Source organism: Myotis brandtii, unplaced genomic scaffold (genome assembly GCF_000412655.1).
Source record: "Myotis brandtii unplaced genomic scaffold, ASM41265v1 scaffold208, whole genome shotgun sequence".
Lineage (NCBI taxonomy): Eukaryota > Metazoa > Chordata > Mammalia > Chiroptera > Vespertilionidae > Myotis > Myotis brandtii.
The window spans coordinates 4031112-4043722 of NW_005357764.1; the positions used below are offsets into that span (position 1 = coordinate 4031112).

General features: G+C 47.1%; 1 protein-coding gene and 2 long non-coding RNA genes across 3 annotated transcripts in view; 2 read left to right on the forward strand and 1 right to left on the reverse strand.

Annotated features, from left to right (window-relative positions):
• The first annotated feature begins 6413 nt into the window (after nt 1-6413).
• On the forward strand, nt 6414-7058 carry LOC106725979. Its single transcript, XR_001361993.1, has 2 exons — nt 6414-6531; nt 6870-7058. It is a non-coding gene; the product is annotated as an uncharacterized LOC106725979 (long non-coding RNA).
• A 787-nt stretch (nt 7059-7845) lies between these two features.
• Nucleotides 7846-9205, forward strand: LOC106725978. The gene is made up of 2 exons (XR_001361992.1): nt 7846-8638; nt 8850-9205. It is a non-coding gene; the product is annotated as an uncharacterized LOC106725978 (long non-coding RNA).
• A 1126-nt stretch (nt 9206-10331) lies between these two features.
• Nucleotides 10332-12611, reverse strand: part of RAPGEF6 (Rap guanine nucleotide exchange factor (GEF) 6) — a 188132-nt gene continuing 185852 nt past the window's right edge. Inside the window, 1 exon segment of the mRNA XM_005865527.2 lies at nt 10332-11827. Coding sequence (XP_005865589.1) covers nt 11802-11827 — 26 coding nt within the window. The 3' untranslated portion in view covers nt 10332-11801.

A 12611-nucleotide genomic window follows, 5' to 3' on the forward strand; every position in this document is an offset into this window, starting at 1 on the left:
GATCGGCTGCCTCCTGCACGCCTCCCACTGAGGATTGAACCCACGACCCGGGCAAGTGCCCTGACAGGGAATCGGACCGTGACCTCCTGGTTCATGGGTCAACACTCAACCAGTGAGCACACCGGCTGGGCCATCTGAGCCATTTTTAAATGTACATTTACATTGTTGTGCAACCCATCCCCACAACCTTTTCATCTTGCACAACTGAAACGCTAATACTCATTAAACAACTCCCCGCCCCTCCCGCCCCCCGCAATTACTATTCGTTCCTGTGTCTGTGAAGAGGACTCTTCTAGAGACCTCACATAAGCGACAGCATAGCGTCTGTCTTACGCTACTGGCTTACTTCACTTGGCGTGTCTGTTCTCAAGGCTCGTCCATGGGGCAGCATGTCCGAGTTTCCTTCCTGGCTAAGGCTGAACAGTCCTCCTCTCTGTTAGACACTTTATTTACTAGGCATCTGCGGACGGACGGACGGACGGCGGAGATGCTCCCACCTCTTGGCTGCTGTGCACAAACCTGTCTGGGCCTCTGCTCTCGGTTCTCTTAGGGGTTTGCGCAGCAGGACTGCTGGGTCATGGGGAGAGGTGCTGCTTTTTTGAGGAACCTCCACATGGTTTTCCGCGGCAGGTCCCACCAGGTGTACAGGATTCCAATTTCTCTGCACCCTGGCCAGCACTTTGCTGATAGCAGCCATCTTGGTGGCTGAGAGGTGACACCTCGCCGTGGTTTCGATTGGCATTTCCCTCATGATGGGTGGTGTGGGGCCTCTTTTCCTGTGCTTATTGGCCATTCGCATGTCTTCTTTGGAGACATGTTTATTCAAGTCCTTTGGCCATTTTAAAACTGTGGTTTTGTTGTTGTGGACGAGAGAGGTCTTATTTTATAATATACATAAATATGTTTGAAATATGTATTTATAATACTCTATCATGCACATGCATTTCAAGGCAGGAAAGATAAACTATACCCTCTGCTCCCCTAATTAGAGTAGAATGGACTTTGTGGCCTCCTTGGTGACAACACTGCCATTATACACACACTTGGAAACTGAAAGTGCAGAGGATGTGCCTTGTCCAACAAGACATGCCCCTGCCCGGTGATGCCTGTGGGGACCGGACGCACCGCCTGTCTCTGCCTGAACTGCTTTGTGGTTGTTCTTGCCTTTTAGAGTCTTCAGGTTCCTCCCCGCTCAGCTTGTCTCGATCGCACTGTGACTGCTGCGAGGATGCTTCCTCCCAGGTCCCACTCCGCATGTTAAATGTTTACTTCCCACGCGGTTTAACTCAGCAAACAAGAACCTCAGAGTCGCCTCAACCAGTCAAGAGTGTCACTTCGGTGCATTTTCTATATGGAATCAATTTTGGCTTTTGGAGCATCTCGGGTATATTTCAAATAGTTGAGGTTGTCAGATAAATGACCACTAGATAACGGAGGTTTTGGCAGCCAAGACTATACAGGCAAAGAAATGAAATTCTAGAAAAGGAGAGGATATGGAAGAATTAAGGCAGAAAACGACAGAGGTGACGAGGGGAAAGAGGGAGGGAGAGTGAGGAAGAAGAAAGAGCGCATCACCACGAGGCAATGAAGATACAGGCACAGGGACCGAGCGCTGTCAGGCGGCTGGGCATTGGCCCAAGGATGACACGGGCGCCAATCACTTCATCCTCAGCAACAATGAAGAGAAGGTAGGGGACTGTTGTTAACCTGTTCTGAGGAGGAGAGAACTAAGGCCCAGGAAATATACACAACTTCCTTCAGGCCGTACAGTTAATAAACGATATTAGTTACCTATCGCTGTAAATGAACACAAACTCAAGCTTAAAATAGCACAGCCTGGGTGGGGAGGAGTCTGGGGCCCGTCTCCCCTGGGGCTCACCCACGGAGGAAGCTCGCTCAGTGGGGGCAGGTTCATTTCCGTGCAGGACTGAGAACCGACGGCGCCCGCTTCTCGCTGACAGCTGGCGGAAGGTCTGCACCTGCACGTTCACTGCAGCATTATTCACAACCGCTGAGACGGGGCAACCACCTCCGTGTCTGTCCACAGGTGGCTGGGTAAGGAGCCTGTGGCGCACACGCCTTGGAAGAAAGAAGGAAACGCTGCCGGTCGACAACGTGGACGAACCTGGAGGACGTTCTGCTCGGTGAAGTCAGCCAGTCACGAGACGAACACTGCACCATGTCACTGTCTGTGGGACCTGCTGGTTCCAGGGGTGGGGGTGGGGGCTGTAAATGGGGAGAGGCTGGTGGAAAGGTACAAAGACTGGTTATGTGGGAGGAATAAGTTCTAGAGTGGTATTGTATGCCATGCTGCCTGCAGTTAACAATGTCGTATTGTACACTTGAAACTTGCTAAGAGAGTTGATACTAAGTGTTCTCACCACACACAAATTGCAACTCTGTGAGGTAATGAATATGTTAATTAGCTTACTTGTGCTAATCATTTCACCTTGGACACGTATAGCAAGTCGTGTTGTACAGCTGTTCCCTGGCACATACTGATGTTTTTGTTCCCACCACCCCAGTTTCCTATGTTGAAATCCTAACCCTAATCCTAAAGGTAATGGTTCTTATACAGAAATTGCCTGCTTTTCATTGCTGTTCAGTGTTGGGCCATTTGTATTTCCTGAGCATGGCCCTTGGGAGCCCTGGAAAAGACCGGCACTGCCCCAGATCCTAGGTCCAGATGTACAGACACTGTATTAGGAAACAGCTCCATCCATACTGACCATTCATTAATGTCCAAACATTATCCAAACGAAATCTGTAATTCTATACCTTCCGGCTGGAAGTGCTTTGGTTTCCTGACCTCTGTGAAGGAGTCTCCTAAAATATTTCACTGTGGGCTGCGGACTTATCTGGAAAAATGTCTAAGAAATGACCTTGCTGCCCTAGCTGGTTTGGCTCAGTGGATAGAGCGTCGGCCTGCGGACTGAAGGGTCCCGGGTTCGATTCCAGTCAAGGGCACATGCCCGGGTTGTGGGCTCGATCCCCAATGTGGGGTGTGCAGGAGGCAGCCAATCAATGATTCCCTCTCTGAAATCAATGAAAATATTAAAAAAAAAGAAATGACCTTGCTCACACCTTCCTAAAGAGTTACACTGTAGCATGGCGCCACCTGGTGGCTCCAGTGTAATATCACCACAACCTTTTTTAGTCTAAATTCTTTTCTTCTGATGGAAAAAGTGTGGGGAGCCGCATGGCCATGGCATTCTCATGCCAGCTCAGCCTGGTTCAGTGACCCCGCCACCTAGTGGCTCCCGTGTAATATCACCACAACCTTTTTTAGTCTAAATTCGTGTTTCTTCTGATGGAAAAAGTGTGGGGAGCCGGCATTCTCATGCCAGCTCAGCCTGGTTCAGTGACCCTGAGATGGAGTGATGAAAGGCTTAGAAAAGACAGACAAGAGAATGAAAGCTGGGTCTCGGTGGGCCGCTCCCCCTCTGATGGACAGCCCCAGCGCCCACAAGCCGTATCTTTATTTTATAGTAGATACCACGAGGCAAAGTAAGGGCGTGATCAAGATGTTTACAACATTCTCATGGGTTTCAACCCTACTCAACTACATGCACCTGAACTACATCACTCAGGCACGTGGGCCCACGTGTTCGGACTATAGGTTCAAGCTTACAACTACAGCTGTTGGCTATAATTGTGCTGGGAGGGCTCTGCCCTCTAAGCTGGGACTTGCACGTGGCAACGAGAGGACTGTGCCCTCTCATCAGTCCAAGGCTTGAACCTGTCCAAAACACTGTAGCCGCGCCCCCTAAAAAAGTGCTCTGCCCATGATCATCTGCCAGCGACCTCGAGTCCATGGGGTCCACGCCCAACCTTTTAGCCACAAGGCAGGGCCCATCATCTTTAGCTCATCTTTTCAATCTGTTGCTAAGAACCTTGTTGCCTGAAAGCAGTTTACTAATGGGAATCTGTATGAAGCAAAAGAAAAGCAATGATTCTGAAACTTTCAAATTAGGCCATTCTAATTCCATCTGTCTATTTTGGTGCCACTTAATACATTATCTTTCAATTTTTATGTAGTGCTCCTGTGATGTTGAACATCCTCCCTTGTACTCCAAAGGAAATGGATCACTTGTAAATTTTTAATACAAAAGTCTTGTTAACATAAGAAAACATTCAAACCTGTGAAGAATTTTTGTGAGTTTGAGCCAAACTGTCGACAATTGCCGGGAAGCAGTATCTCAACCTATTGGGATAATGCTCCGCAGAGGGGCGGGCTTGCACCTATTTTTATAAATTACCATCAAAGGTGGAGACCTAAGTGGGTTACATGAAATCTACTGACAGATTAGGGAGGTGGGAGAAAGTAAAGGGGGTGGGGGTGGGGAGGGATATCTGGGATTGGATAAAAAGTAAAAAGAAAGACACATGCTTCTTGAGAGTTGTTGGGAGGTTCTAGCGGGGAGCGCAGCTACTCCTTACCGTTGACGAAGACTGGTCCTCTCCTCTGGGGGGAAGGACGTCCTCTTCCACCGAGCGCAGCTTCACGAGGGACTCACATGGATCGGTGGGGAGGAGGGGACACCGGCCTAGCCAGCCAGATCAGCTGAATCAACTCCCGATCAGTTTCCTGTGGCAGATGTCGCAGCCAGATAGCCCTCCATCCAACACATGCGTCGTCTCTTACATAGCGGGGTACAGGACAGTTAACAGGCAAAGATTAACATGGTAACAATAACAATGAGGACTTTTGCGGTCTGTGCCCTGGCACCATTTGTTGTGCCCTGAGGGGTCCAGCAAAGGGGAAGTTACCCTGACAGTCCACAGGTAGGTTATCTTAGATGAAAAAGACAATAGGCTCAGTAAAAATTGAAGTTGATCTTTGTCAGAGAAGATACAGGGACATGACTGCCCACTATAAACTGCTTTTCAATTAAAGGCTTTAATTTCAGACCATCCTTTGTGGTTACTTTAGGTCCCTTGAGTGTGCCAGGCCGCCCCGCAGGCCTTCCCCGAGTTAGTCAGGTTAGCATGTGGCCCCTTTCCGTCCAGTTTGCAGGCCGGCAGAGCTGAAATGGGGAACCACGGTTCTGAATGCTGATTCTCTATGAATACCTGTCTTGTCTTCTCGAAAATACTGTGAATTCCAAACAATTCCTGGCAAAGAAAATTTTTGTTTCAAGAGATCTTTACAGAGCACAGGGACAGAAGACAAAGCTATTAGATATGTGAGAGCTCTGAACTGAATTTTTTTATTTGGGAATGAGGTAAGAGGACTGGCATTTAGTGCAAAAAAAGGACATTGGGCGGATCAGAGCACTGGGGAGGGTGGCGGGGGCTGGGGTGCCAGCGCAACCCAGGACAAGACACCAATACCCACAGAAAAGGTGGTAACTCTGGGTCTTCCTTACTCAGTCAGTTGGAGAACCAGGTAACAACACCCGACGTCATCGCTTTCAGAACTGGTGCCGACGGGGAGCCGGAGGACCCCATTCAAGAAGTTTGGACGCGAAAGCAGAGCTCCCTCCGTCTGTGCCAGGTTCTGAGATCTGATCCATAAAAGAAACTGCTTCCTAAAGGAGCGAGCCATCGGCGTGCTGCGGGTGCCCACTCAGTATCCACTCTTTCCTGCTTCTCTGAAAGGAATCCCACTTTTAAAGAAGAAATTCAATACTTGAATGTCTCCATTGGTATCTACGCTTCTCTCTGTCTCCGGGTGGGTTTCAAGCCTCCTCCCACTCTGCCTGCGGGTTCCTTTTGCAGACAGCACCCTGCCGCTGGCGTCCCCCTTAGGGGCGAGGAAAGGGCATGTGGAGGCCAGAGCTTCTCCCAAGCTTCTTCCTCGTCCTCTCCAGTCAAGCCCCAGCTCAGAATCCAGAACTCTTGCCCGGGGACAAGGCCTGGCTCCAATCCCATCAATAGCCGAATTAAAATACTGACCTTCAAATCTGTCATCTGTGGACAGGCCACTGACTCTTGGGACCAAGGAGTCCCCACCCCTGGCCCCCAACCTTTCAGGTTCCCAGTTTCCTCCTCCCTCAAAATCCTGTCTAGGGCCTCGCCTTCCCCTCCTCCCTCAGACCCAGAAGTCTAGGCCCCTCGTTACTCCTCCTACGGGTCCTCAATCCTCTCCTCTCTCGGGCGCCCAGCCTCCTCAGGACCAAGGGGCCAGGACTCTCAAGTCTCCATCCCTCCCTAGGACCCAGGTCAGGCAGCAAACAGCCCAGGTTCGTGCAGCCAGAAACCGCCCAGACTTCTCTCCCGCAGTTACTCGTTCTCAACTACCTCCAGCGTTGTTTTTCCCAGAGGCGGGTCTGACACAGGAGCCCGCCTCCGGCGTCTAGCTGTGATAAGCTACTCATGGCGTCAGTCACTGTTAACCAGCCAATAGACACCCGCCTCCTACTAGCCTGGGCCACTCAGGGCGCGTTCCTTAGTAGGCGGGCCCCACGGCCTAAGTCGGAGAGACATAGGCTCTCAAAGACGCCAGTCCCCGCCCGCCTACCAATAGGGGGAGCGCCTGGGGGAGTGGGAATCCCGGTGGTGAGGACACCGGCTCTGTGGGTCCAGCGGGTAGGCCCTTTCGGGCGCGGCCGCGTGGGGGTTCTGGGCTTACTAGTACCTCCGGCGGGAAGCGGTGGGCGGGGCGTGGCGAGGCTTGGAGCCGAGCGGGGAGTTTAGGTGGCCACCGCCCATTTTGTTTTGTTGGAGGAACTGAGTCGGGATGCACAGTCTCAGATATTCATCCGTCCATTCCATTCCTCACACCCACATCTGATTCTTGTCTGTGCCTAGCTGCCCTGCCCCCGGTCCCTTCAGTCCTTCCTACCCGTTGGGCACATCCTTGTGCTGCATTGTGCCCGCTGGGGCTCGTGCCCCTCCCGGTGATTTTCCTGTTGTTCTCGTTATAGGTTTCATGACTAACGGCCTTCGGTCTCCAGTAAACGCCTCTCCCAGCTCAGTCGACCGCCCACACCTGGCCCCACCTGCACCTGGTCCGACCAGAATGTCCCGCTCCACCTACCCTACCCAGCTGATGCCATTTGGTCTCAGCCCTTCTGCTAGCAGATGTAATAAATTCCTAATTCTTTACCCCTTTTGGCCTCGTGCGTTCCTCCTTCCGCGGCCCTACCACCACCTTCACGAATTCCCTCACTCGCTGACTTCCTCATGACCCCTCACACCCACCCATTCACACCGTCACCCACCCATTCCTCACACCTTCCCCGAGGCCTCCTGTGTGCCGCCCGCATGCTGGGTGATGGGGACCAAGGTGAGTCAGGCCTGGGGCAGAGGGGAGGACGGACCCGCACACTGATGGGCAGGGCTGTCAGAGGCCGGGGTTTCCAGAGGAGGGGCCATTGGAGGAGCAGGTGGTGCCACGCAAGGGGCAGGAGAGCCGGGCGGCCTGGCTGTGGTCCGAGGCTCATGGGTGCAGCAGGCGCCGTGGGGCCGGGTGGAGGGAGGACCAGGCGGATGCACTCCACTCACAGTGCCGGTGGCTGCCGCATCTCAAGAATCATTTGGGGTCAATTGCTCATTCCCAAAAGCCCATTTCCCAGGATTCCTTGCAGCTAACAGGCACGCTACACGGTTCTAACTAGTGAAATGTAAGCAGAAATATGCAAGCGGAGCTGCAGGAAAACCTGTTTTGCTAAGAGGCTCACTGGCGCCTTTCCCCTTCAGCCCTTCCTTCAGGAAACACTGGTGATGCCCACGGCGCAAAGGTCAGGTCCCGGAGACACTGCGGAGTCATTGTATCAGTCGGCCTGAGGCTTTCTCAGAAAAAAGCAAGCCCAACGGGGTTTAAGCCATTGTTACTGGGTTTGTAATCAAACATACTAAATACTGTTTTAAAAACTAGATATCTTCGTGCTTTACAGATACTATGAATATAGTTGGACCATTCAAATTTCTCTGAAGACTTCAAAAATAAGGCCTTCACACCAGTGTGGGTCCTATACTGGCCCTCTGAGTGCCAGTGTAATTATTTTATCTTCTGCCGTAACATTTGCAATAAAGTGCAGAGAAGGCTAATGTAGATTATTGATTTCACCAATGTATTAGTAGATATGATAATAATAAATGGTACTTTTACATTCTCTTAACCAAAAATATAACAAATATTTACACTCAGTAAAAATACAAAAAGCATACAGAGGCACCGTCTTTCTAAAAGACATAAGTTTAAGAGGTATCAAAATAGGAGACGAACATTGCTTGGTACAGGAAACTTGACAATCACTGAATTGTGCAGTATAATTGCTATTAGACTATTATGACTGTGCAGTTTTGTTTTTGTCTCTTGCTGAAGTTCATGTTTCATTTTTGAAAGATCAAGTACAACTGCATTCTGTGTATAAAAAATAAAAAAGCCTTTAAAAAGCACAACGAAAGCTAAATATGAACTGGAGTCCAAGTTTACATTTGAAAATGTCCCGTGATACTTCTCTGAAGACTTATTTCTCCATTTGTTCTAGCTTTTAAGGTAATTCTAAAATGACACATCTACTTGAGTATCTGATTTTTTAGAAATTTAAAATATATCAGAATAACAATCCTCGTTTTAAATACACAAGAAAAACTTCCTCCCGTTCTTTTGCAGGGAAGAAAACACTTTATAAAGATTAGGTTCGTTTGGGTTTAACCCCCTGGATCACTGCCACTGTCCAGCCCAGGGGTGGGCAAGCTTTTTGACTCGAGGGCCACAATGGGTTCTTAAACTGGACCGGAGGGCCGGAACAAAAGCATGGATGGAGTGTTTGTGTGAACTAATATAAATTCAAAGTAAACATCATTACATAAAAGGTTACGGTCTTTTTTTTTTTTTAGTTTTATTCATTTCAAGCGGGCGATGGCCATAGTTTGCCCACGGCTGGTCCAGCCTGAAGGCCCTCCGGGGGGCTATGCAGATGTGACAGCATGACTTTATCACCCTCATGAAAAACCGCTTAAGGCTTTTTCTCCCTAAAATCATTCTGAAAGTAATCATTTGGAGGGAGCAAAAATCTATTAATTACAATCAACTTTTATGGAAGTATGTATTGGATTTACTAATTCTGCAAATCTTTCTTCACGAAGAGCCTATGCTGAAACTAATTTGGCAAAAGTTTGCACCATGGATTTACTGCTTTAGTTAGTAGTCCTGGCAAATTCAGAATTGTGGTGGGATGAAGGCATGAGTCTCTTTATTAAAGTTATAAATTTATAAAATAAAAACAAAAGCAAATGGGGATTTAGAATTGAATCAAATACAGGTTAAGGCTTCTCTTGTTCTTGTCATATGACGAGAAGGCAGGAATGTACCCTAAAATAAAATGTAAAAATCAAAACTCCATGATTTTTTAAGGGATACATTCATACCACACTACAAAGCATTTGGCTTTAGTTCCTGATCAATGTGATCAGCTGATCCAAATACAGTTTAGGCTTCGATGAAACAAAGGCAGCTACAAGGTGCAAGAACAAAACCACAAGCCTCCAACTCTCTGTGCAAGATGTTACTGACACCACTAAGGACAAAGGTGTGTAAAGCTCCCACTGGAGTGCAAGACCCGCTAAATAAACAGACAATGTGCAAAGGGCACATTTTCCCAGGGTAATGAATGTAAAATGTGAGAATACCCAAACCTGATGAAAAGATGGTTATAGCAAAAATATATTTCACTTTGGACATGAAAACAATGAAGCAAATCAGTGAAGGAAGTATCTGTGATCAGAGAACGTCTGTTTACAGGTCAAATCACAACAGTGTGACTTTCAAACCAGGATTTTGGTCTGGGCTACTTCCCATTTCAATGGACCCAGAAAGCTATGGAGCCAATTAGCCTCATTCTAACATATCTGGGGTTCATTTCTAAGGCTTATGTTTCAGATTAACATTATTTTGCCCAGGGGAATTTTTCAGACATGTCTTTCCTAAAATGAAGAAACATTGCTTGCAGCGGTTCTCGATCTGTGGGTTGCGAACAATGAAAATACATCCTGCATATCAGATATTTACATTACGATTCATAACAGTAGCAAAATTACAGGTATGAAGTAGCAATGAAAATAATTTTATGGTTGGGGTCACCACAACATGAGGAACTGTATTAAAGGGTTGCGGCATTAGGAAGGTTGAGAACCACTGGCTTAGATGGAAAAGATGGACTACTGCTATTTACACTTGGAACTGACTTATGATTTTAAACTGCAGGGGACAGGCAGAACACAGGGACAGAGACAGGGACGACACGGCTGGGAACAACGAGCACACACTGAAAAGGAAGTCACAAACACTGAACTCTCTACATTTGCGTGTGGACCAGCACACAGAGGTAAACCCATTTGGCTCCAAGCGGATCTGGGTAGTGCACGTCAATAGCTTTGGCTTTTTTTTTTTGGTAGCCACAGAAGTTTATTAAGCTCTCATTTGCCTTTACACTAAAAAACAAATTTAAAAATTTAAATGTAAGATAGAGAACACATTATATTTTATTTGTAAAAATGTGGAAAGTCTAGCTTGTCCACTAAACAATCATTAAAACTTAAATACCTAAGAGTGCCATGCCCAACGGGCTATTAAAAAATATATTTCCTTTCTGTCTTAGGCTAGAATGGGAACAGAGAGATAATTCATTTCCATAATTCTAGTGCCTGTTTCCTTCACAGAAACTTCTACCAATTATATACCTTCATGAGCTAATGAGCTTTACTGCAGGCAGCTGGGAGATCAGCGGGTCCCAAGCTGTGCCATGGGGAGGGTGCGGCAGAGCACTGCCCAGAGCTAAGTTCATCCTCAGGGTCCCACCACCAGGATGACACATCCTTTAAAAAAGAACTCCATATTTGAGTTGAGAAACTTTTAGTTTTGGGTTTCTATGGAGTAGAATGCTCTAGAACCCATTCTCTATTTACTGGATTTATACTTTTAGTTAGATGCAGCATGACTTTAAGTTCAAAAAGACTTGGTATACATTATTTCACATAAACATTTCATTCTTTGGAAATTAGGATTGCCTCTCCCTTCCCCAAAGGACTGGTAAGAAACCCTGTGGCGGTTCATTCGGTCTTCCAAATCGAGACCAGCACATGAGTATTTTTCTTCCTACGCCTCAACTGCAACGGGCATCCTCAAAGTTCTGTACAAATCAAGCATATGACCCTATAAAGGCAACTTCTGTTTGGTCAGACCAGAGACAGTTTTATGGTCTCAAACAAACAGCGAGTGAGAGCTTCCAAATACAAAAACCACAAAACTTCAAATAATAAGTTACTTTTCAAATACACAAGAATATCCTTGATATTGGCAGACATTTTGAATTTGTCCGTTAGCCCAAGCTATGGCTTGAAAATACTACCATGACTATTTTAACACGTTAAGCACCAGGCCAGTCACCGGTGACTGACACTATACTTTCCGTCTGGACTGGTCAGTCACTGGTGCTGCCAGCATATCGGTGAAATCGGATATCGCGGGCTAAACGGAAAAGAAGACAAAACCGGCTTGGCGCTTAACGTGCTAAAAATAACTTGTTAAAGGCAAACCTATAGTGATATAATATTATACACAAGGAGGACTCCGAGTCTGGATTTGTTCTAGTAACTTGGTCCCAAGGCAGGTCTGGTGTGCAAAGTGAAGACGTATCCAGGCACGACCTCCATAGCTGAGGAGACTGCACATCTGCAGGGATGAATGAGGAGGCAGGGTTCAGGCTCATCGTGGCTCAGAGGACAGGGAATGAAACCTCTGGTTGCAGCAGCAGCAGCAGCGTGCTGTTTGCTGGCCTGTGGAACCATGAGGTGGCTCTGCCCACTCCTTCCTCCAGGACTTTTCAGACGTCAAATGGGCCATCCAAAGGCTAGACTGCTGACACCTGTTCATTTTCTGAAAATGATAAAAATACAATTAAGTGATAGATTAGCATATTCATGAATAACCTAGATATGTTATAAAATTAGTCAATTTCAACAAAGAAATCCTCTCAATGATCCTATCACGGTCCAGATTTTTTTGTAATGACATTTATGAGTTCTGATCACACTGAAAACTGACAGTAAACTGGAATTTCATAACTTCTTTTTAATTACTTTATTACTCTATTGTTTAAGAGGATAAAATTTCATTTATTTTTAACAAAGCAAACCACAGCTGCCAAGTCAATGAAGGATTTTGCTCATAAAAGGAGCTACACCAATAGCATGATTTCAGACAATTTTGCATTTTGACACTTCCAGTTTCAAGTTTCCATGCATTCATGTAAACCATGACTCCAATAATGTCAAGTCCCTCCTCTCAAAATTAGACTGAGCCGCCTTCAATAACATATAAGAATACTCCATTTAAGTTGGAAGAAGGGGACTGGGCACACAATCAAGCGGTTTGACCTCTTTCATTTAAAAAACACACCATCGCCCTAGCCCAGCCGTGGGCAAACTACGGCCCGCGGGCCGGATCCGGCCCGTTTGAAATGAATAAAACTAAAAAAAAAAAAAAGATCGTACCCTTTTATGTAATGATGTTTACTTTGAATTTATATTAGTTCACACAAACACTCCATCCATGCTTTTGTTCCGGCCCTCCGGTCCAGTTTAAGAACCCATTGTGGCCTGCCCTAGCCGGTTTGGCTCAGTGATAAAGCGTCGGCCTGCGGACTGAAAGGTCCCAGGTT